Source organism: Juglans regia, chromosome 12, assembly GCF_001411555.2.
Source record: "Juglans regia cultivar Chandler chromosome 12, Walnut 2.0, whole genome shotgun sequence".
NCBI classification, from domain to species: Eukaryota; Viridiplantae; Streptophyta; class Magnoliopsida; order Fagales; family Juglandaceae; genus Juglans; species Juglans regia.
The window spans coordinates 22,410,612-22,436,498 of NC_049912.1; the positions used below are offsets into that span (position 1 = coordinate 22,410,612).

At 38.4% G+C, this 25,887-nt stretch overlaps 1 protein-coding gene across 1 annotated transcript; it reads left to right on the plus strand.

The window, feature by feature from the left end:
* The first annotated feature begins 1,713 nt into the window (after nt 1-1,713).
* Nucleotides 1,714-25,685, plus strand: LOC109005845. Its single transcript, XM_018984909.2, has 3 exons — nt 1,714-2,774; nt 19,885-20,192; nt 25,102-25,685. Exons 1-3 carry the CDS (start codon nt 1,855-1,857, stop codon nt 25,452-25,454), a joined length of 1,581 nt encoding a protein of 526 aa, XP_018840454.1. The 5' UTR covers nt 1,714-1,854; the 3' UTR covers nt 25,455-25,685.
* The last annotated feature ends 202 nt before the right edge of the window (nt 25,686-25,887 follow it).

A 25,887-nucleotide genomic window follows, 5' to 3' on the forward strand; every position in this document is an offset into this window, starting at 1 on the left:
CTCGACCCGGGTTGCTGGAATCAAGCTTAGGTGTGTGAAATATGACATTAATAGTGGGGCCGTCTAAGGGATCTTTATAGACTTCACATGTCATTCATATGCCTGCGACAACCTGCAACTCGCAGACAAGAAAAAGTGACATTGGCATACATGGAAACAAGACTCACGAGGATGGAGCAAGTGGTAGGCAAGCTAACCACGGAAGTGGAGACTCTTTGGAAAGAAAACGAGACCCTCAGGGTAGACATAAATAAAGTAGAGAATGATGCAGGACCAAGTAATAGCGAGCATGTGGAATTCCAAAACGCCGAAGGAGTAGGTAACGCTGATGAAGAGAGGAAGAACATGGAGGACGAACTGTGTAACCTCAATTAGAAGTATGAAGAAATGACGAAAAGGATGGGCACATCATCATTAGTAGACGAGCTGCTCACCAGCACCTGCTTACCCTACAATGCAGAGGTGATGGTTGTGCCATTATCACCCAAGTTTCGAGTTTCCCTCACAGAGATGTACAATGGGACCAGTGACCCCCTCGAACACCCGGAGATCTTCAGAACCCACATGACTCTGCAAGGTTTTCCTGGGGAGGTCACTTTTAGGGCTTTCCTGTTAACTTTAAAGGGACTGACAAGAGTATGGTTCAAGTCTTTAACGCCTGGATCAATAGACAGCTTCGGGGAGTTGGCTCACCTGTTCCTCACATAGTTTATGGCCAGCAAAAGGAAGAGGCACCCCGTGGCATACCTCTTGACCATCAAACATAAAGAATATGAGATTCTAAAGGCATACTTGTTCAAGTTCAACATAGAACGTATGACAACAAATAACCAAGAAGAAAAAATAACCCTAGCAGCACTCTTGCGGGACCTCCGACCCAGATCATGGCAGAACTGACAAAAAGGATGAGAAGGATGAGAAAATAGCGAAATACAGTTTGGAAAGTTGTGGATGTGCATTTTCAACTTTAAAGGAAACAAAAAAAAGTAAACACAGGAACTGTGGTGGCGTGTGAGAGACACGCGCCACCCTGGAAGTACAGTGGACAATCGAGTTTGAAGAAACCGATGGCCCTGATTCCATAAATGTCGCGCGTGGTGGCAGTAGGCTCCCTTTGCGGTGGCGCATGTCACACACACACTTTAGACCGTGCGTGTGGTTCACGTGTCGCTCCATTCAACGATATTCTTTGCCCGTCTGAAAGTTCGAAGCCCCGTGGTGGTCGTCGAATTCTGGAGAACAATATATCTGCATAACAACATATCTGCATTTTGCCATACTTTGAAAGAACAACATTACAAAATCAGAAAGAATTAAAGAGAAAAGGGAGGAGGGAGGAAAGATTCCGCCCTACTTTGACCGATTAATCATTGATACGTTGAAAAAATATGGAATTTAAATTTTAAAATCTGAATTAAAAAAATTGATAATAGATCTTATATATACGATTGTTAATAAAATTATAATTATAGAATATCACTCTAAATAAATTAATTGGTTGTCCATTTGATTTAGGGGATATTTAAATTCAAAACTCATTTAAACTTATCTCATAATTATAATTTTTTATAAAATTTTATATAAAATATAATAAATAATTTATTTATTTTTTAAATTTTAAAATAAAAATTATATTATTTAACTTTTATATTTACCTTTATCTGAATTCACATTCGTCCAAACGTCGACACGAGTTCTGCGTAAAACATTACGAATGTAGGAGTCAAAGCTAAGGACGAACAATCATAAATTTCATTATTTTTTCTCACTCACAAAACCTAACCCCGGCGGGTGGCAGGGTGCTTCCCCGCAAATCAGATCTGATAGAAAAAACAATCCCCACGCGCCTCTACGATGGCCGGAGGTAACCATAACAAAAGCGCATCCCATGGCCACAAGAAACCCTCTTCATCCTCAGCCTCCTCCCCTCAACGCAAATCCCAGTGGGAATCCGATAAGCCTCCCTCCGATTCTACTAAAAAATCTGGTGCTCCGAAGCGTGGCAAAACCCCGTCTAACCCATCCCCGAAACCCGCCCCGACCCGAAGCCTGGCCCATCATAAACCCACGACGAACCCGACCCCTCACTCCGCCCCGGGTCCAATCCCCTCACCCGGAGCTTCGTTTCCCTTCCCGGACCCCACCGCTCTGGGCCCTCCGCCTCTGCCGGCATACGATTTCCACATGCTGGAGCGGCGGACCATCGTTCTCGCCGACGGTAGCGTCCGGTCCTACTTCGCTCTCCCGCTCGATTACCACGATTTTACACCGCCGCGGCCTCACATAGACCCCGCCGGGAGGTTCTTACCGATGGGCCGTGGGCCAGAATTGGGTGGGTTTGATAAGCGGTTCCCGCCGCCTGCGAGTCCCAGAGGGTTTAGTAGGCATCGGGATTACTGGAATTCGCTTGGACTCGATGGGCATGGGGCCGCCGAGGGATCGATGAAGAGGAAGTATAGCAAGGAGGATGAGAAGGATGAGTTCGCGCAGCACAGGCACCCGAACCGGCTTCCGTTCGGTTCCGCCAGTGACCGGGGCGAGTCTTGGGCGGGAACCAGTGGTCCGTTTGACCGGGCTGATGAATATAGGGCATTCAAGTACATGAAGGTTGGTGGTGGTGGTAATGTCGGTCTAAAGCACCTTGAAGTTGATCAGAACGCGTTGAATGCGGTGTTTCTTCAACTTGCGAAGTTAGTCAATGAGAATGCGAGTCAAAGGAAAAATTACTTAGAGGAAGGAAAGCATGGGCGGCTTCAATGCATTGCTTGTGGCAGGTGTGCTTGAGTCGAGTGGGATCCATTTATTTCCTTCTCTTTTATTTGTTTTAAATTCGCTGCTTTGCTTTGAAAAAAGCCCTGAATACGTTTTTTTTATTCATAAAAAAAACCCTGTTGTGATTGGGATAGGTTATTAAGGAAAAATACATTAGGTAGATGTTAAACACCCAACTATTGATCCAAAAGTTATAGAACTGTTGGATATTAATTTAGTTAATTATTTAACCCTCATGATCATAATATTCCACTATGCTTCCGAATCCGACTCTATAGAGGCTCACTCTATCGACACTGACCCGATAGTAGCTCTTTTCCTTTTGACGGCTTCACCTATCTATCAGTATTCAATGATTTAACATTATGTCCATAATAGTATCCAACCATTGATCTAAAAACTTTAGAACAGTTGGATACTAATTTGGTTAAACCTTTAACCCTCTTAATCATAACAGTGGATCTTGACGAAAGATTTCGTAGCGCGGGTGATTTTGACTCTTCTTGACCATATAATTTGATTTTAGTCTATGTAACATATCACGTAGTACCTTGGTGCCTTATACGTTTTGACCGACGGATAAGAGTCATACCAGATGGGCTAGGTGGAGAGAGTTTGGAAATATATGGGCTCTCTCTCCCTCTCCTTGTATGAGTTGGGATGAGTATTTGATCGGTGTTCCGTTCTTGAGTCAGTTCCGTTCTTGTATGTGACTCGTATAATCTATTAGATTGAGTAATGAGTATTTTGTACATATCGTTCAGCTGAGCCATGAAGAGATCCATTTCATTGTGCAGTGGTCTATGCATGAGGAATTCATGTGATATATAAGGATCTATTAAGTTGTTGTTAGTTAATTAGTTAGTTCCATTTATTTTTCTCTCGGTATTTCTTACTATGAGGTGGATTTTCAAGATTCAAGGACTAATTTCCATAATGGGCTGTTTATTCATGGTTAATCCAGTTACAACGTGAGATTGTGCTGTGGCAAGTTTGTCAACTATGTCTATCTATAAAGCTGTGTTGAAAGAGGGGCTTGGAAGAGCTGATCTTGACATCATGTGGGATTTCCTACTGTAGTTTTTGGACACATGTAAGAACCCAGTCCCATATTGGGAATATGAATAACCCACAAAGTGGGTAAGTTATCAAGGTAGTTATGGGTGCTAAGTCCCACATCGACAAATTACTAAGTGAAGAAAACTGAGCTATAAGTAATTTTAGGGAACTTTCAAATTGACTAGCCTTTTTGAGGTTAAACCACAGATAGATAAAGTTTTCTCCAGGTCATTACAATACACTTCACGCAATGAGTAAAATTGATCATCGCCTATAGTTTTTAATGCAACATTTGGAATTGTGGGTAGGTTTTTTAATCCTAATGCTTAAGAGTCGCTTATCAAAAAGAAAGAAAGAAAGCTAATGCTTAAGCATTGTGTTTGTGTGTGTGCACATAGAATTCAATAGTATATCTCTAGTTTTTGCTGTTTCATGATGACCAATCTTACTTGGTTGGTTTGTCATGTAGTTAGATTTTTTTTTGACAAGTCGTGTAGTAAGAAATTATTTGTTATCGAGGAAGTCTTTTCCCTCTATTTCAGAATATAAACTTTAACAGGGGAATCTTTCATTCCTTGTCGCTTCCATTTCCTTATATAACTTTTTAGGTATTCTCTTATTAGGTTTATACTTTGTGATCTTTGAAACTATTGTTTGCCCAATATGAAAGTTTTTCCCCCTTGAAAAAGGTAGGATGGGGCAACTAGAGGTGGCTTCCCTACCTGGGCGTGACCATAGTGGCATCTTATATGTTGGGAATCGGACAAGAGGAGACTAAACAACGGGAAGCCGCTGGCACTCCCTCAAGTCGGGTTTGAGCCATAGCTTAGATCCTAGCCCCATTAGGAAATTCAATGGATCCTTAGGTAGCTAATACTAATAGTTTAAGATGAATCTGTATTCGGATTTGAACCTAGGGCCTAGTGCTTGATAAATCACTTGGGACTAACCCAAGGACCATTGAGCTAACACCCTTGGTGGTGCCTAGTGTGAAAGTTGGATTTAGGTGTATGATATTATTATTGCTTCATTGCCTAAACAACAACTTGTTGTTATGTGTCAGCTATTTATAGTGCTTTTTTAGAAAGTTTCCTGGCTCTTATATATCTTGGTTTGACCTACATATGCAGTTGAGAAAGGTGATTGTAAGATCTATGCAATATGCATTTATTGTTTTTTTCAACAAACTTTTTGTATTTTTGATTGTAGTAACTTCAGTCATGCTTTTTTCATAAGCATGATAGCTTTTAATCTTGATCAAGAAGAAGCAGACATCATTGAAATACATAGGGAAGGGTGTATACATGATGCTTCTAAGCGTAAAAGGAAAAGAGATCGAGTAAATTCTAGAAACTAAAGTTAGATGTACATAGGTCCACTGCTATCCAATGGCAAAGTGAATTGAAAAACAATGCTTTGAGCTCTTTTTTGATCTCAAAACCTCGAGCAATTATTTTACTCCGTATGCATCACATCAAACAAAGCATTAACAGTTTGGCACAGTGAACTAGGGTTGGTAATTTTCTACATGACTCGTGAATTCAACACAACCCCCACACATTGTTAATGTGCTAGATTTGAGGGGTTAGATTGGTTAATTAAATGGGTCGAGTAAGATTTACTAATATACAACCTTTACTCAACTTGACACGACTTGAACCTGACACATGACGTGTAGAGCTGATTTTATTTTTTATTTTATCACAATTTGTGAAAAGAACACAAACTCAATATGAAATTGTCGTAGTAGGGTTGAGGGGTCTGAATCGTTGAATTAAATTGGCCTAGTTAGGATGACTCATGTATGACCCATACTCAACATGATCTGAACCCAATATGACAACATGAAACCTTGTAGTTACCTCAAAGTGGAGTAAGAGATGATTCGCTGATTGCCCATTCATTTTGTACATACAACATCGTTCTAATACAATAACATGTCTCTTTCTTAAATTGTCCAAAGCAAGGATCTTCCCAAGTACAGTCGTCCAAATAAAGAAAGTTGCTCTTAAGGTATTTTATTCGAGGTAATTTGGGCATGCCCTGCATGGGGCATGGGCCTAGAAGCGTGGTTGATCTTCTTGCAAACGGGAGAGGATTACATGGCAATCCCCAAGTTGCAATTGTGTGGAAAATGGTCCCATTATGCTTGCTTTGATGTATTTGGAGGGAACGAAATAAGTGGAATTTCAAAGATCATGAACAATCAGTGGATGAACTAGAAGTCTCTTCATTAGTACCTATTTGTGTGGGCAATAGTTATAGATTTCAATGGGCGAAGTTGCCATGATTTCCTTTGTAACACCCTTTCCCGTAGGTTGGGATGTCACATACGTTCGTAACATTATATACTTGGTAAAGAGATTTAACATCATAAAATACCTCATTTATTGAATCATAAAACTTAGCATAACAAAGTTTAATAATATAGAGGCTAAAACTTAGGCCTGGTTTGTATATACAAAATCATCTTATCTCATCTCATCTTATATCATCTCATCATTACAAGTTTCTCAAATTCTCACACAAAATATAATAAACAATTCAACTTTTTCAAATCCCAAAATAAAAATAATATTCTAACAATATTTTATTCAACTTTCAATAGACATCTCATCTCATCTGAACTGCGTAACCAAACGAGGTCTTAATAAAGATAAAATAATCATTTGTGGCAATAACACTTATTCAAATATCTAAGCATTAACTAATCCCTTCAAATCAAATATCACCAAATCCGTTGGGAGATGCCTCCCTTGAATTTCTATTGGGCAATTTCGAAGTATAGCATTGCAAACTATGTGTTGACCAGTGGGTGTAGCAACGGATAGTGTACAATCAAGATTTTTCATTATTCTCACATCCAAATAAGCATAAGAACACGATATAAAAGACGAGAAAATAATAGAAGAGTACCTATAATCACATTGTTAGATGCTTTAGCATCACTAGGAGTAAGAGCAAAAACTCTAGCTAGTGCAGTAGTCTTTTGCCCACTTCCTAAAGTGTTCTTTTTTGGGCAATCTCATACCATATGGTTTGGTTCTCCACACTTGTTTTAAGCATTCTGACCCTGCAAACAATTTTTTGGATGCATCTTTCCACAATTCTTGCAAACTGGGTAGGACTGACTACCTTGAGATGGCCTCGGGTGATTGCTTGGAGTAGGCTTCTTGTTTTTGTTAGGCCCTTGAATTGGCTATTGGCATTTATTCTGATTGTAAAGCTATGTGTTCGCCCTCAAATATTTCTTCACGAGAGTGGCTCGAGTGAGCAATTTAGTGAAATTGTGGATTCTTAGTGGTACTAGTCTACTTCATATCCTCGAATGTAGTCCCCACTCAAATTTTTTTGCCTTCTTCACTTTATTAGGAATTAGATAACTCGCGAAACAAAACAACTGCACAAATTTTGCTACATAGCATTCGACAATCATTGTCCTGAGTCCACAGAATCACAATACAGCGAGTCTGGGGTTCTGGCTTTTTTTTATAAGTAAACTATTGTATTAACAGAATAGGCATAGCCCATGTACACAAAATGATATACAAAAGAAAACACCTATTTAGGAAGGAGAAAAGGAAACAAGAAGATCATGCAGGTTTAAACCATTAAAATCTATAGTTATGGCCCATAGGAATAACGTTGTAACAAAAAAGATCTAAGATCCTTAAATGATCGCTCATTGTCTTCGAACGTCCTGTCATTCCGCTCCTGCCATAAGCACCATAGAATGCAAATAGGAACCATCTTCCACACGGCTTTGATTTGTGGAATACCTCCTAGATTTGTCCAACAAGCCAAGAGCGCCTCCACTGTGGTGGACATAACCCACGCTACCTCTAATCTAATGAACACCTCAACCCATGACGCTCTAGCAACATCACAATGCAATAAAAGATGATCCACAGTTTCACCGCTCTTTTTGCACAAGCAACACCAGTCTAATATGGCCACCCTGCGTCTTCGCAAATTATCCGTTGTCAAGATCTTTCCCAATGAAGCTGTCCATGCAAAGAAAGTCACTTTCGGAGCCGCCTTATTACGCCAGATCCTCTTCCATGGAAACTGAGTGTTCTGCACTTGTGTGAGAGACTTATAGAATGATCGAACCGAGAATGTGCCTTTACCTGCTGGTACCAACCATAACTTATCATTTCCTTGGATGCTCGGTCTCACAAAATATAGAAGTCGAAAGAAATCCTTAAAACTACTAACTTCCCAGTCTTGAGCCGCCCTGCTAAAGATTATGTTCCACTGTATTTGATCCCCAGCTATCACCATAAAATCAGCCACTGAAGCTTCTTTCTCGCATGTCATCCTAAATACTGAAGGGAATAAATCTTTGAGTGTATTATTTCCACATCATCTGTCGCTCCAAAATTTTATTCTAGAGCCATCTCCCAACACAAGTCTAGTGTGATGAGATAACACCTCCCATCCCCAACTAATATGCTTCCACATCCCTAGTCCGTCAGGCCCATTTACCTCTCTACTACTCCAACCCCCCCCCCCAAAAAAAAAAAAAAAACACACACTTCCATATTTATAATCAATAATCAACTTCCATAGAGCTTCCGGTTCCGTGTTATATCGCCACAACCATTTTCCAAGTAATGCCCTATTGAAAGTCCTTAGATTTTTAATACCCAACCCTCCCATGGGAAGTGGGGAACATACCTTAGTCCATTTGACTAGATGGAATTTAAAGTCATCCCCCATGCCACTCCAAAGGAAGTCCCTGTACAGTTTCTCAATCCGGGTCGCCACTTGCTGGAATTGGGAATAGAGATAAAAAAAAAAAAAAAAAGTACGTTGATAGATTAGAGAGAGTAGCTTATAAAAAATAAAAAATAAAAATTAGAGAGAGTACTTTTGATTAAAGTGATCCTGCCCCCTTTTGACAAATACAGTCTCTTCCAACCAGCCAAATTACGCTCGATCTTTTCAATCATTGTATCCCATATTGTTACCGTCCTTGAGGCAACCCCCAACTATAAACCCAGGTAATTCATAGGTAAGGTAGACATCTTGCATCCTAAAGTATTAGCCAATTGTCTGATATTACGAACATTACCAATTGGCACCAATTCAGATTTTTGAAGGTTCACTTTCAAACCTGATGTTGCTTCAAAACAAAGTAGGAGTGCCCTCAATGCCCGCAATTGGTTTTGTTTTTCCTCACAGAATATAAGCGTATCATCTGTAAATAACAAATGAGAAATGTTAATAGTACCCCTAGTGGGGTCACCAACCGAGAATCCAGCCATGAAACCATTGCAAACCAACGCCGAAGTCATTCTGCTCAATGCCTCCATAACAATAACAAAGAGGAGTGGGGACAGTGGATCCCCTTGTCTCAAACCTCTCGAACTATTGAAGAAGCCAATTGGACTACCATTTACCAACACAAAGAATCTTGTTGTTGATATGCACCATCTAATCCACAAGCACCATCTCTCCCCAAACCCACACCTCCCAAGCAAGTAGAGTAGGAAATCTCAATTAACATGATCATATGCCTTCTCCATATCTAACTTACATAAGATCTCTGATTTACCAGATTTTTGTCTACTATCTAGACACTCATCGGTAATAAGGACTGAATCTAGGATTTGCCTTCTTCATACAAATGCGTTTTGGGGTTTTGTTATAATCTTCCCCAACACCTCCCCTAATCGGTTTGCAAGCACTTTAGAGATGATCTTATACACCCTAGTTATAAGACTAATGGGCCGAAAATCTTTGACATCTGATGCTCCAATCTTTTTAGGAATTAATGCTATAAATGTGGCGTTAAGGTTGTTTTCAAATTTTCCAGCCATGAACAGCTCTTCATTAAATCTCCTTTCACCACTTCCCAACACGTTTTGAAGAATCCCATAGAAAACCCTTCCATCTTAGGTGTTTTATCTTTGGCCATTTTCCTCACCACATCTTGAATCTCCATCTCCTTTAAGGGTCTCTCCAACCTTGAGGTATCTTGTGGATCCATAGAATCAAAAGCTAAACCATCGAGCTTGGGCCGCCATCCCATTTGTTCTGTAAGTAAATATTCAAAGAGACCAACAACATGATCTCTAACTACAGGGGCCTCAGTACATGCTGCACCCTCTATATTCAGCATCTCTATATTGTTGGTTCTCCTATGAGAATTGGTCACTCTATGGAAGAATTTTGTACTTTGATCCCCTTATTTCAACCACAAAGCTCTAGAATTTTGGCGCCACAAAATCTCTTCTAGCAAAATGATTCTAATTCAGTAACCACCTCTGACTTTTGAGATATTTCTTCCAAGGAAAGAGCTCGGCCCTTTTGTGTCTTCTCTAGCTCCTGAAGATCTTTTAATATGGACTTCTTTCATTCCCATATGTTGCCAAAAGACTGTTCCAAATCTTTGAGTAATTTTTTAGAGCTTTTAGTTTACCTGCAAGAATGAAACTAGAGGTTCCATCAAACTGATATGAGGACCACCATTGCCAAATCCTGTCCACAAAACCTTCAGCCTTCAGCCACATTTTCAAATTTGAAGTACCTACACCCTCCTTGGATACCACCACAATCACGCAAAATAGGAAAATGATCCGAGCACAGAAGAGGCAGCCTCCTTTGACATACTTTCGGATATTGAGCTTCCGAATCCGAGGATACTAAAAGTCTGTCCAATCTAGACCACGTATGATTATTTGACCACGTGAATACCCCTCCGAAGAGAGGGATGTCCACCATATCCAAGTCGAAAATAAATTCAGAAAATTTTATCATTGCTGGTCGCATTCTACTATGTCCTAAGCGTTCACTTGGAAATCTTATAACATTAAAATCACCACTTATGCACCATGGTAATTCCCACTAGCTATATACTCCGGCTAATTCTTCCCATAACATACTTCTATTGTTGTCCAAGTTTGGCCCGTAGATACCAGCAAAGGCCCACATAAAATTATCTTCCACACTTCTAAAAGAACATGCCACTATGTACTCCCCTATAAAGTCCTCCATTCTCTCCACCACTCTTCTATCTTACATCACTAATACACCTCCCGAAGCCCCATCAGTTGCAAGATAAGCCCAATCCACATATGTACAGCTCCATATACTTCTAACAATTATTCTTGTAACATATTTCAATTTAGTTTCCTGTAAGCATATGTTGTTCCCCCTCCACTCACGAAGCAAATTTTTTATACAAAAGCGTTTATTTGCCTCGTTAAACCCTCGGACATTCCAAGAAACATTCTGGCTATTGCTACCACACGATTTTTCCGGACTTTTGCCAATGGCCAAGGCATGGGACCTAGGGCTCCCCAAGTTGGGTGTACCCTAGATTAGTTTACTCCACAACACCTTCTGACTTTTGATGGCAAGTCGGAAGCTCTAAATGGTGAAAGCTGGATAAAGAGGATGGAGAAGATCTTTAGAGCGCTTTTTTTGTACTGACGATCAAAAGCTGGAGTATCCACCTACGTGTTGATGGATGCAGTTGATGAGTGGTGGTATTCTGCTATTGTAGGAACTCGGTGAAGGAGTACCCATCACTTGGGATCGCTTCAAGCCGGTGATCTTAGACTGTTTCTTTTCCTAGACACTTCAGGAGGCAAGGGCTAGACAATTTGCCGAGTTAGTTCAGGAGACAATGACTGTCGAGCGTTATGCTGCAAGATTTGTGGAGCTGTCTCATTTTGTGAGTTATCTAATTCCTGATGGAGTGAAGAAGGCAGAAAAGTTTGAGCAGGAACTACATTCGAGGATACGGAGTCGCCTAGTACCACTCAGGATTTGCAATTTCACTAAATTGATCACTCGAGCCACTCGTGGAGGAAGATTTGAGAGCGAGCAGAGAACTTTACAACAAGAAGAAATGCCAACAGCTACTACAAGGGCCTAACAGAACAAGAAGCCTACTCCATGCAACCACTTGAGGACATCTCACAGTAGTCAGTCCTATACAGTTTGCAAGACTTGTGGAATGATATATCCAGGAAATTGTTTTCAGGGTCAGAATGCTTGTTTTAAGTGTGGAGAACCAAACGATATTGCCTGAAAAATAACACTTTAGGAAGTGAGTAGAGGACTATTGCATCGGCTAGAGTTTTTGCTCCTACTCCTGGTGATGCTGAAGCATCTAACGATGTGGTTACATGTACTCACCAACTCTTTTATATCGTGTTCTTATGCTTGTTTGCATGTGAGAACACCAGAAAATCTTGATTGTACACTATCTGTTGTTACACCCACTGGTGTACACATAGTTTGCAATGCTTATAAATTGCCCAATAGAAATTCAAGGGAGGCATTTTCTAGCGGATTTGGTGATATTTGATATGATGTGATTAGTTTATGCTTAGACATTTGAATAAATGTTATTGCCACATAGGAGTAGTTTATGTTACTTTATTAAATTTTAGCCTTTATAATATGAAATTTTGTTATGCTAAGCAAGTTTTATGATTAAATAAATGAGATATTTTTATGATGTCGAATCTCTTTACCGAGCATAATGTCACAAAGTTAAGTGACATTCCTGACCTATGGGAAGGGATGTTACAATTTGGTATCAAAGCTCAGGTCGAGAGATTCTATAAACTTTTAGAGGCAAGGATTCTAAGATAGGAAATACCTAGGATGATTCTTGACCTACGGGAAGGGGTTTTATATCCTTGTATTTACTTCTAATTCTTAGCTAGGTACTTTCTCTTCTATACGTCTCGTGTCTTGGGCTAGACCTACTTATTTTTATCAGTAAAATTAATGTTTACATATAAAAAATATTTAATTTCAAACACGGCTCTCTTAAAAATGCTCTAGTGCATCTTGTATGCACTACCTTGTTTCAATTGGATCGAATACAACCAAGTGTAAAAATAGGTAAACAAATTTCTCTCCAAGTCTTGTGTTGTGTGGATAAACTCTTCTTCCCATTGAGTAAAGCCATTTGAAAGCTGGAGATTTTCTGCCAATGATGCTTATAAGGCCCTAGCAAGTTGAGTAGATCTGGGAAAACCCTTTTTAATGGGCTGATCTTTGCACCATATATCACACCAAAATTTTATCTTGGATTAAGCGCTCAACTCAAATCTAAGGTATTTGGAAAACTCTCCCTAGGCCCTTTGGATGTTCTTCCTTCTCCTAATCCTATTACTCCCATTCTCATTAGAGTTGCAACCTCCCCACATATTAACATACTTTTTGGCTACTACTGTACTCCATAGACCATCTCTTTCTTTGGCGTAGCTGCAAAGCCACTTCCACAAAAGAGCTCTATTAAGATGTAATCAATCTTCCGATGCCCATATCACCATCAGAGATTGGGTAACATTCTTTGGGCCAATTTAACAAGTGAAATTTATGCACCTCTCCCATACCACCCCATAAGAAGTCATTATGTAACTTTTTGATACATTCTTTTTATTGGCACTTGGTGTCCGAAATAAAGTTCTGATCAATACTGGGGGTTCACAAGCCCTTGGCAAGGAGTTTCCCACAAGTTCATCTAGGGTTATTCAAGGTAAAATTTTCCTAGTCTGATTACTCCTAAAAATTGTTTGCACCCAAGGGTTTAAACTAGGGATGTCAATTCGTATTCGCGGCTCGTGTTCGTGTCATGTCAAGCCATGGGTATTAGACTATATGGGTCAACTCGAATCCGATCTGTTTAATTAACGAGTGACATGGCACAACCTGTTTAGTAATTAACTTGGACAATCGCTTCAATCCATTTCATATATATGGGTTGAGCTGACCCATATATTTATTACTTAACCAAATTAATATAATTTCATATATAATACAAGGATAACTATATAAATAATTTACAATTACAACTGGATTCATGATAAAATATTTTATTATCAATATCCAAACCAATGATATATAAGAAAACTAATATTTTGATAAAATAAAATTACATATGAACAAAAAAAGTTTAATAGTTTGAGATATAATAGTCAAATACTAATATTAATATCACATATTCTTAATAACAAAAAAAGGCATAAAATTTTAAAATAAAGTTTATTTGTGTTATACGAGTTGATTGCAAGTTTTGCGAGTTGACTTGTTTATTAATCGTGTCTTCTCGGATCAACCCGTTTTAACCCAAACTCATTTATATAAAATCCAAACCTACTTATTTCGTATCGAGTTCACGGGTCATGTCATATATTGTCATCCCTAGTTCAAACTTTAGACCTAGAAGTAGCATACCGCCAAGCCTAGGTTCTTATCACTTGAGCCAACCCCAATGGGTTTTTTGATATCGTTAACAACAACAGGGAGGGGGAATAATGGAATAAAACTTTTGGGCAGATTGGAGGCAGTGTTGTTTTTCAATGTTACCCTAGGTCCTGTAGACAGATACAACCTCTTCCATCAAACCAACGGTCGTTCCATCTTTTCTATAACCCCCCCCCCCCCCAACAACGCCCGGCTCTGAAAAAAAAAAAGAAATCGACTTGGCTTTAAGGTGAGCTCCCAATGGGAGACCTTGATACGTCATAGGCAATGAAAACAACCTACATCACAAGATACGGGCCAGGTTGTCTACATCAGTCACATTGCCAACTAGAGGTAATACAGACTTGGCCAATAGGTGAGAGATAAGAAGACTTGTGCAATCATGGAGCCAGTAATTCAGGTGTTTGGGTTAATCATGATATGTTTATTTTATTAAGATTCCTACCATTCCATGTCAAATAAGAAATATCAGCATGAGTAATACGTAGGATTAGGGGTAAAAATCGGTCCGGGGGGGTGATGGACCAAAATTTTCGGTCTATCATTTTTCCCGAACTGGTTGCTATAGTTCAGTCTGGCCCAATTATTTTTTTTCTTTTTTTTTAAAAAAATAAAAAAATTAATAAAAAAAATTTATTTAAAATACTAAATTAAAATTAAGTGAATTATTAATGTAGATTATGTAACTAACTCAATAAAAAATTATTTTATATGGTCAATTATAATAAATTAGATGAAAATTACATTCTTAACTTATATAATTACTATATAATTTGTTAATTGATATTATACATTAGTTAATTGATAGAATATTAATTTGTTAATAACATATTTAAAATTTTATATTTTTAATGGTGATAGGTTAGATGAAAATTACATAATTAATTATACAATTATTATATAAATAATATAAATTTTAAATTCGGTCGGTCCGGTCCGGTCTGGGGTGGGAAACCCCTGGACTGGGACCGGACTGAAAAGTCTTGATCCTCTATTTTAGGGACTGGTCTCTGTCCCGGATCAGTCCGGACCGAACCAACCGGTCTGGTCGGTTTCTCCGGTCTGGACCGACCAACTTTCACCCCTACATAGGATTGCTATAATTAATGTAATTGCTTCTTTTGTCATCGTATATTGTTTGCAACATTCAGTACCTTGTAAACTGTGAAAGTCTGACCATAAAGTTGCTCAATTTATGTTGTATGTGCTTTCTTTCAGTTACTGCACCTAGCTGTTCAGATCTTTGTATTCTTTTTTTTTTTTTTATAAGATAGTTATAATCATATTTGATTTGTAGTTCCTATCTAGGTAGTTTTAATCATATTTGATTTGTAACTACTTAATATTAGTACAGATATGTAGCACTGGATCAGCTTCTAGATTGGATGATGAATTTGTGGGTTACTTTAGTGTTTATGTATTTTATATATTTCTTTTCCTGTTATGATAGGTGCATGCCATCATGACGGCAACTAGTTTTATTTTTTATTTTTTATTTTTTTAGAGATGTAATGAACGATAGCAATTAATTGGAGATGGATTAAGGTATTAGCTTTGATATGTGCTTCTATGCCTGGGCATAAAGCTGTCCAATGATTATGACCTGATTTCTAGGGCTTTGTTCAGATTTTTTTTTTTGGTATTTGTGAATATGTAAATTTTTGTGAATAAGCGTGTTTAATGTATCAAGTTTCCAATCAATGTTAATGCTGGCTAACTTGTCATAATGCTCTATTTTTTACAGCTATTGTTGTCTAGGGGCACCATTTCTTGCACTAAATCTTACTTTATGAAATGTTAGCAGGCCTGATTATTTCGGAACTTGTCATGTGGGATATGCATGAAAATAAGCTTGTGCAGTCACGTTTTGTGCTTTAGTAGGATTGGGGTAGTTTTGGAAAGATAATTTATTCAATGTTAGCCCATTCGAATCTCAGTATATTAAATTGTATGCTTACCAGTGCATGATGAGCCAGTATGCATGGTTCAGATCTCAGTGTTTTAATCAGTGGTAGAGTAACTGTTGTCTAATGTCTACTGCATTGGAGTCATGCTGTCTTGATCGCATCATCTCTTGTATTTTAAATTTTTGTTTGTACTTTGTAACTTGGTTGTTGAATGGTGCAGTGATCAGCCTTCAATCAGATCTCATTTATGGCTTTTTTTTTTTTTAAATTTTGAATTAGTTCCCAACTGCATAGTTGCGAATGTTTATACTTGATTTAGAATTTCAGAGTTGCAATTGTATCATTATCTTCTTTCATGCATTAATAGATTAGATGCATATATAGGGGTTACCCACCCTTTATTCTGTTACTTGCCATATGTAATCACTGGATGCCCTTTGTAGTCAATTGTTTGATAAGTGGCTTATAGTATCAAGGTCACCACAAATTTGATATTTCTAAATTGTTTTCTGCCTGGAATGTGTGTCGAGACCTGTGGAGCAATTGAATGGTTGGGCTCCATGCTTTTGATTTTCGTAGGCAATATGTATAGCAGTGTACTTACACCCACACCTACATGCATATCTAATGTGGTGTAGAAGATGGCTCCTTTTTGTGAGTGTAGTGTATTTGGAGGGATAGTAATTATAGAAATTTTGAAAGGACGTCATGGGAAGGAAGCAGACCTAGCCTCTGTTTGGCCGATCATTCGGCGATCGTGAACGGAAGATGGAAGAGCTTAAAATGTTCTTCAATAGTTTGTTTCTCTGGGCAGCTGTTATATATTTTAATGTGCCAAGTTTTTATGATTTCCTTGTATATTTTTCTTCTTTGCATTAAGTGTTTCTCTTGTATACATCATGTGTATTGGGGCTATGTCTTTTGCTTTCCTCAATAAAGTTTCCAATTACATATTAAAAACTAATTGCAGATAGACTTTTTTTTTTTTTTTGAGGAAGTGAAGATTGGACACTTAAGACGTCCCAGAACGGATAGATGCTCCATAGCATCGTGTGGTCATAGAACGCAAATGAACTATTAAATTTAATACCTAGCTATAATCTTGCTTAAATTTAATTACCTCATAAGTATAACCTCTTCGAAGAAGCCAATTTGCGTAGCTACGCTCCACATTTTCAACCACGACATTCCAAATCCTCTCTGATTTGAAGGAAGCACCCAACGGTAAGCCAAGATACTTCATAGGTAAAGAAGGTACCTTACATCACAAGAGACGGGCTAGACTCACGGCATTGGGGACAACCCCTACTGGCACCAATTCAAACTTTGAAAGATTAACTCTCAGACCCTAGACAGCTTCAAAATAGAGGACGAGAGCCCTCAAAGATTGGATGTACCCAAGATTTGCTCCATAGAAGATGAGAGTATCGTCGGCAAAAAGAAAATGAGAAATATCAATTGAGTCGTAATCATCATTCCGTGCCAAGAAGCCATAGAGAAAACCACCTTTCACAAGGCCTCAAATAATTTTGCCGAAAGCTTCCATGACAATAATGAAAAGTTCACAACAATATTTGGGGGTGGATTTGGGATCCGTAACTTGATTAAGCTCAACCAAGCTCTTTCGGGTAAATGGTTGTAGTGGTACCAACACGAAAAAGGAGAGGGGGGGGCTATGGAAGACAACTTTATATTCCAAGTTTGGTGAGGCTTGGAGAGGATGGTGCTCGAATGAGGTACACAGTCCATATAGGGTGGGTCTATGGAAAAACATTAGAAAATGCTGGGAGATCTGCCTAAGACATGCACATATTGTGGTGGGTGACGGTTCTCGTGTCAAATTTTGGTACGACAAATGATGTGGTGAACAAAGCTTCAAAGACACATTCCCTAGCATTGTTAAGCTTGTATGAGCGAAGGATGCAACAATAGCTAATCTCTTGGTCTTCTCTCGTGGCTCCCCTCAATGAAATGTAGATTTCATTAAGGTTGCATGAGATTGGGAGTTGGAGGTTATCATCGAGTTCTTTGCTTGACTGTATTCTGTAAAAGTGATTGAGGGTACCATACACAAGATCAGCTAGAGTCCCTCCAAGAAAGGTAGATTCGCAATTAGATCATTCTACCAAGTTCTAATGAGCTCGATTATGACCACTTTTCCATAAAGGAATATATGGAAGACGAAAGCTCCCCTAGAAGCAGTTTTTTCTTGTTTGGACAGCCTCCTTGGGCAAGATTCTTACTACACACAATTTGAGGAAACATGGGGTAATGATGTTGGACTAGTATTGCATGTGTAAGAAGAATGAGGAATCAGTAGACCACCTACTTTTACATTGTGAGGTGGCCAGGACCATGTGGGATGATTTTTTTGCGGGGATTGGATTATCATGGGTCATGTCTCGTAGGCTGTTGGATTTCCTAACAGGCTGGAGAGGCCTCCAAAGTAATCCACAAGTGGCAGCAATCTGGAGAATGACTCCTATACGTATGTGTTGGTGCATTTGGCGGGAAAGAAATGGTAGAAGCTTCGAGGATCGTGAGAGGACAACTGATAAGGTTAAAGTTCTCCTTTTTAAAACCTTGTTCTTATGGGCGGGGCCATTGATTTTAATGGACTATATGTCCATGATTTTCTACTTTCGGTTGTAAACCATAGTTAAATACTTCTTGTGTATATTTCCTATGTACTTGAGCTATGCCTTCTCTTTTTATGAATAAAATTTCTTGATTACCTATCAAAAAGAAATAATCCTTTTTTTTCAAGTCATTTACCCACTTGTTCAAAAGACGATTGTGTATAAAGCGTGGATGTTAAGTTTTATAAGTGATAATCAAACGGATAGAATGATATTTAAAGTGTCTGGAAGTTAAGTTAGAGGTTGTAGTGGTAGAGCATAAGATGTGGAATATGATGTATTGATTAGTTTATCAGTCTGTTTGATTTGGATTGTGTCTGATCTAATTGAACACAGGTTCAATTACCGTAATTGTCCTTTTCTTCTGGTATTTAACTGCCATTATGTGCTGTTGTTTCAAGCTGATTGCCCTTTTGTTTTATTTGACAGAAATCAAACCTTATATCCACTGCAATACTGGCCGTAAACTGATTCCATATTTTCTAAATTATCTAGTGTTCCTAGTTATTTGCTATCCATTCCTATGATCCCTAAACATTTCCAACATTTTGTGGTGCTGTCTATGGACAGATACTGCAGCTTCATTATAAAGATATAGAGAAAGAATTGTGCTGGTGTATTGAATGGATTTATTTGGCACTGGTTATGGTACTTAAACTTGTTGGCTCTATGTAGGTCATATTCACTCAGATTCTGGTGACTCATGGATGGCATGCCGCGATATTGTTATTTATTTAATGGAAATAAAGCTGTCTATAAGAATGATAATACATGTTTTTTTGGTGTGCATTTGGAGATCCCTAGTTTCAATTTGTGTGCTACTCTTTCTTTATGATTTGGAGGCACAAATCCATCACATCAGGTGAGCATCATTGCAGAAAATTGTGGTATCACGCCCAAATGAAAGTCAAATGATTTCACTTTAACTTTCTACTAGATCTTTCCATATGTAGAGATGAACTCATTTATAATTATCTTGGCTTATTTTTTTCCTGTTTTTGGGTGCACACAATAGAATGACTTTATTGTTGTTGTATATAGTATTGTTCCTGTAATGCAGTTGATAAATTAATGCTTGTTATCTAGCTCTAGTCTACGATTTTGTTTAGTCCTGATACCTAGACTTTTCACCTTTGCCTTGACTATTCCTCTAAACTGGTGAATCAATTGCCTTCATTCCCCCTTATAGTTGAAACTTGTAGGCAGATACTGATATCTGAGAGGAAAGCCTGAAATATATTCTTCAATGCCCTTGGTATGCATTATTTCAGGTCTTCAAAAGATTATGAGGACATGCATGGTCTCATAATGCACGCTTACAACTCAGATAGTGCTGACTTGCTTCTGGATCACTTGGGCTTACACAAAGCTCTGTGCGTGTTAATGGGGTGGAACTATTCGAAGCCTCCTGATAGCTCAAAGGCATATCAGTTTCTATCTGCCGACGAAGCCATAGCAAACCAGGATGATCTGATTGTATGGCCACCTCTGGTGATTATTCATAATACCATTACGGGAAAGGCTAAGGATGGGCGCATGGAGGGTTTGGGAAACAAAACAATGGATAATAAAATTAGAGGTATAATGTGCCCTTCCATATATTATCGTTTTTATTTTATTTATATAAAAATGTCCCTGCAAAAGGTTGGTCCCTGATCATGTAGGTCAGAGGCATGCATCTGATCTTAGTTTAGTTGTCAGCCGTCCTCTATAGCAGAATGCATATGATATTTTTATAATGAACTTTATTAGATTCTAAGGGATATCCGTTCTACTTATCAAGAAAGGGATATTCATTCCAGGGAAAAGTTATATGCAAACCTCTCCAGTTTAGTTGTCATGCTACCCTTCTAACAATATATATTTGTTTTATAATTTTAGATTTATTTGCTTTGATAAGATGTCACAAGCATTCCTTTCTTTGGAAAACCAGCCTGAGAGGAATGTCTTGGTTTTGTGAGGTTCTTTGGAAAACCTTTATTCCTTTATGGGTAATCTAAAATTTTAGTGAAGAACACAAAAGGCATAGCCCATATAAATAAGGCGAATATAAGAGAATCACCTGAGTAAGAATAAAAATAGATACAATGACAGAAAATTGTATCAATCTATTGAAGGTTCATAGAATGATGATGCAAGCTATAAGAGAGATATCAGGTCTTCAAATGGATGACTTCACTTGGCACTGTGCTCCAAACTTTTCACTTTGAAGGAGGTTGATTCTAGGTATTTAAATCTTGGTAGGAAATGTATAGAATTAGAGGTGTGGTTTAGAAGGAATGGGTCCGTGCAGCTTGGTTGGTTGCTTACTAAATTCTATTGTTGTTAATGTATGGTTAAAGATGATTATGGATGAGGTCTGTGTCAAGTTGAGCTTATGTGAGGCCCCAAATTAACAGTGGTGGCCAATTCTTTATTTATGTATTATTGGAACTTGGTGGCCAAGATTTACTACTAACAGAATATTAGGCTCGATCTGGTGCTTGGTTTGGGTCTAAGCTTTTTCTTTATTAAATAACCAAGATTTAAGATTATTTCTGTTGATGGATGTACTTGTAAGAGTTGCATTTCTTACTGTTGAGCTTTCTATCTCGCCTTGAAGCTCTTGGTTATTACCTTGAGCTTTTATCTGTTCTTGAAGCTCTTTGATACTACCTACACCACAGATCTGATTCCATGCTTTTCCTTGTTTGAAAATTTGTTGTTATATTTTTCTCTTTCAAGATAGGTTTTTGTTGTATGATTCCTGTGTACTTGGGTTGCTCCTTTTGTGTTTTTAATGAAAGAAATTTTTTTTATAAGTATTTTTAATGAAATAACTATTACTTAAAAAAACAATTGCAGGCCCTTTTTATGGTTGTTATTGGTTGTTATTGTCCAACTGCAGTAAGATTATACGATTTTCCCTTTGCCCCCTATTTCCTCATCTTTTTCTTCCTCCGGTGATTTTTGTTTCTTTCTTTTTATGTTATAATTGATTGAGAGTGCAACCTGGGGGTGCGCTAGCTAGATCTGCATGATATTAAAGGACCAGTCACCATTGGGGGGTTTCCCATTAGCATTTATGTAGCTTGATCAGCCTTGTATAAACTTGATATGGGACTTTCATGTGTCCACACAATGCACATCACAAACTACATAATTTTCCCTAGTAAGTGACGAAATGCTTCGGGGAGTTGAAGTACCCACATGCTACCTGGCTTACTAACTTGACTTTTATTCTATTTCATGATTTGATGCACTATCTGTATTTGTGTGATTCTACAAAAGTAGTTAATTGTTTATATAGCCTAGATTGACTTGGTATGTTTCTAATGTGGGACTCAATGTATGCCTGTAGATCACCTCACAATCTACATAATCTCGGGTATCACATGCGTGCCTCTTTCATGTCTATAAATGGGGTGCTGTTTTCCGCCGATGCAAGCCTGTCTGGATTTTCACCTTGTGGATTTGCATCTGTTGAATATGCCTTTCTGAACATTTTCTCTTCTTTATTGGTTCAGTCAACATACTAATTCACAGGCAGATCCCCAAACATAAATAAAATCACTGGTTTAACTGGATTTGGATCAGCTTATTATATCTTTTTCAGTATGCTATATCCACGTGATCCGTTGGTTGTACTTTTGTTACAGGAAATGGCATTTGAATCATGATTAGGGGTTGTTTGGATGCAAGAAGCCTCTTCACTCATCTCATCTCATTTCATCCAATCATTACAACTTTTTCAGACTCCCAAAACAAAAATAATATTAAAAAATAACATTAACAATATTTTATTCAACTTTCATCTCATCTCGTCTCAACTCACTATCCAAACCTCCCAAAGCTGCCATTTGTGTCTACTTAATTCCAAAATGTGTTAACCTATTTCTGGATCTGGTGGGTCCACCAACTCCACTCTCTCCAAGCATTGGTTAACATTTACAGAAGTTCATGCTTGGCTTTGATTTTTTTTTTTTTTTTTTTTTTTTATGAGATTTGACTCCCAAGTGTTTTCTCTAGCATTAACCCCTAGGGATTGGCTCATGGTAAAGGCCTTGGTCTTGGTGGTATGCTCCCTTCAGTTTTACCCTTAGGCGCAAACAATTTTTAGGGGCTATCGGAATGAGGGAATTTCCCCCTGAATTACTTGAGGTGCATTTGTGTGAAAGTCCTTGCCAAGAGTCTGTGCACCCCTAGGATTAGTCAGGACTTTGTTCTCAAATGAGTGGTGCCAATAAAAAAAGTTCACTAGTATTAAAATATCCACACTGGTTCAGACGTTTAGAATCAGTGCTTGTGTTCTGAACATTTAATGGCCTCCTCATGCTGAGTCAAGAAAAGTTGAATCGGTTTTGGAGATGAGCTTTTAGCCCCTCCACCCCACCCCACTCTCTCCCCAACAAAAAAAAAAATGCTTGGGAGAGGAAGTGAACTGTAATAGATAAATTATGTGGTCAGTGAGAATATATTCAGCTGAGTTCCTATTTAGTGGAACTACTTGTTATCTTTTGAATAGTGTGTGAAGATGAAAATACAATGTTAGATTTCTGGAAAGGCTTCCTTGAGGACCCTGTTGTCATAACCAGAGATCGTGCTAGAATTTAATTCTGGACCCATCACCCACCTTGAAGCAAGTGTACCTAGAAAAAGCACCCCATCGTCTTCTAATATGCTTCCAAAGCCCCACCCCATGTGCTCCACTCACCTTATTCGAATGCCATCCACCCCAAGCCCCACCAAACTTAGAATCAATTACGGCTCTCCATAAGGCCCCCCCCTTTTTTATTTGGTATCTCCACAACCACTTTCCTAATGGAGACTTGTTGAAAACCAGCAGATTCCATACTCCCAGCCCGCCTCCCTAGATTGGGGTGTGTACCGTGGACAAGAAATACTAGGCAAGTTGAAAATAGTACTTTTGATCAAGGTAGATAGATACATCCTTTTCCAACTTGCCAACCTTCTCTTGATTTTTCAACCAGCCCATCCCAAATAGACTTAGCCTTGAATGAGGCACCCAATGGGGAGGAAATTCTCCATACTACTAACATTTCCCACTGGGACCATTTCTGACTTAGCTAGATTCACTCTCAATCCAAAGACGGGTTCAAAGCAAACAAGAGGCCTCAAAGCTCCAACATGATCTTGTTTAGCCTCACAAAAAGTGTGTCATCTGCAAACAAGAGGTGAGAGATATCCAATGTGCCGGTGTTTGTTACCCCAACTGAAAGTCCGAAAAGGAATTTGCCGTCCACGATACCTGAATCATTTTGATAGTTTGATCATAACAGCTTATATGTTTACACATATCCACTGATCATGGACTAGGAATCGTAACTTAGATTAATTTGATTGATTACTTAAAAAAAACAGAGATTATTCATTGACTGATGAATATGTCAATGACAGCTATTGTGCAGTTGTGTTACGAAAGCAGTAGGATACTAACTTAGATCTTATTGATGATATATACTTTTATCATTATTCCCTACCTTGACATTGATACAAAAATTGTTAAGTACACAAGTCCTGCAGTAGCAGTGTCTTTGATGTAGTTTGAGTTGTTTCTTTTGAGGTTATTATGCTTTATTGTCGTGATTGTTTTGGCATCTTGCTATGGTAATGATGGATGCTGCTTCCATGTTTATGAAATGGGCCTGCTAGCTTTCTGAGCAAGCTTCTAGGTTAGAATGTGATTTTTTTCCTCACTTATAAAAAGAATGTGATTTTTCTTTAACTTATATATTAATACTTACTGATCAAAGAGCTAAAACAAGGAAGTTGAAGCTTCCCACATCAGTAGTTGCTGGCCAATCTAATTAGATTTTGTTTGTTCAGGCAGAACCACCTAATGGTCTGTAAATTGTATTTCAATGATCCTAGCCTTTGTAAATGGATAGTCGGTTCCTTATTTTCCTGTCAGTGTTGGACAATCTGTTACATAATAGTTATTGCTAGGGTGTTTTACGTTCTGTCCTGTGTTATAGGGCGTTATAATGTTTTACTGATTCCTTTAAGCATTTATAGTGCCTCGATTTGCATGTTTTGTTTATTCCTCATCTCCTATCTGAGACATTTTCCGAGTATATTTTTCAGTTGTACTTAAATGCTGTGTTTTGCTTTCATATCATATGGTAGTAGAGTTGTTTTTTTTCTTCTTTTTTTGTTCTTATGCTTCTTTTGCCCAGCCACGTAGGCATCCAGTGAGAACTGTTAAGATTCTAATGATAGTGGATCTTTTGGGGGGGCCTAGGTTTTCTTTTAGAGTATGTGAAACCGGTGGTTTTATGAGAAGATAATTCTACATTTATCCTCGATGATGCATTGATATGGAGTTCAATCACGGGTGGAATCTGAGAAGATAATTCTACATTTATCCTCGATGATCCTTGTGCATTGTTATGCACTCTTAACTATAAATTAATGGATTCCTTTTGACAAGTTTATTGACAACTATGTTTTTTTAAAAAAAAAAAAAACCGTTTGTGTTCGTGTTTCAGATCTTGGATTTGGGGGTGGCAAGTCAAAGTCTGTGTATGGGAAAGATGGTCATCTGGGTATAACACTGGTTAAGTTTTCTGGTGATCAATTAGGCCTCAAGGAGGCCATGCAGCTTGCAGAATTCTTCGAGAAAGAAAATCATGGACGGAATGCTTGGGCTCGTGTAAAGCCCTTGACGTTTAGCAGAGACGACGAGAAAAACCCAAACCTTATGCAGGTGGATGAGAAGACACGAGAGAAAACGAGGATCTTTTATGGTTATCTTGGAACTGCTTCAGACCTGGATAAAGTTGATCCAGAAACGAGGAAGAAGGTCACGATCAAGAGCCGAAGGGAATACCTGTCCAAGTAGATTCTTGGTGACAATGCAAGGTAGTGTTGTGTATCCCAATTTGTTGTTACAAAGTTTGATGTAATATACCAACAGTTTCTGATGTTATATGGCGTGCGGCCTCTTTGAATGCTTTGCTGCTGGTTCTTCTTGGTAATGTAAAGGCATTTGCCGCCGATTTTCTTCACCCCCTTGATCCTGATATTATATTCTATAATTTATACATGAATTTGTTTTATTTTTTGGCCTTTCCACTACATGAGGCTGAATCCTCTTACAGATTATGAGAAGTTAGCTCGATAAGGAAAGGTTTCAAAACCAGTGGATGTTTGGTAGGAACTTATTGGCTTTAAGCATTAGTAGTGGGCTGAATAAAGTTAAATTTTAGCTCAAGTATGGCCCATTTCCTTCAAAATATAGCAAATAATGAACTGGCTATTTCTACAGTGTTTTT

Coding starts and splice junctions, on each gene's coding strand:
- LOC109005845 (XM_018984909.2), top strand. CDS start 1,855: ATGGCCGGAGGTAACCATAACAAAAGCGCATCCCATGGCCACAAGAAA. Junction 2,775..19,884: donor CAATGCATTGCTTGTGGCAG/GTGTGCTTGAGT, acceptor GCATTATTTCAG/GTCTTCAAAAGATTATGAGG. Junction 20,193..25,101: donor AATGGATAATAAAATTAGAG/GTATAATGTGCC, acceptor TTCGTGTTTCAG/ATCTTGGATTTGGGGGTGGC.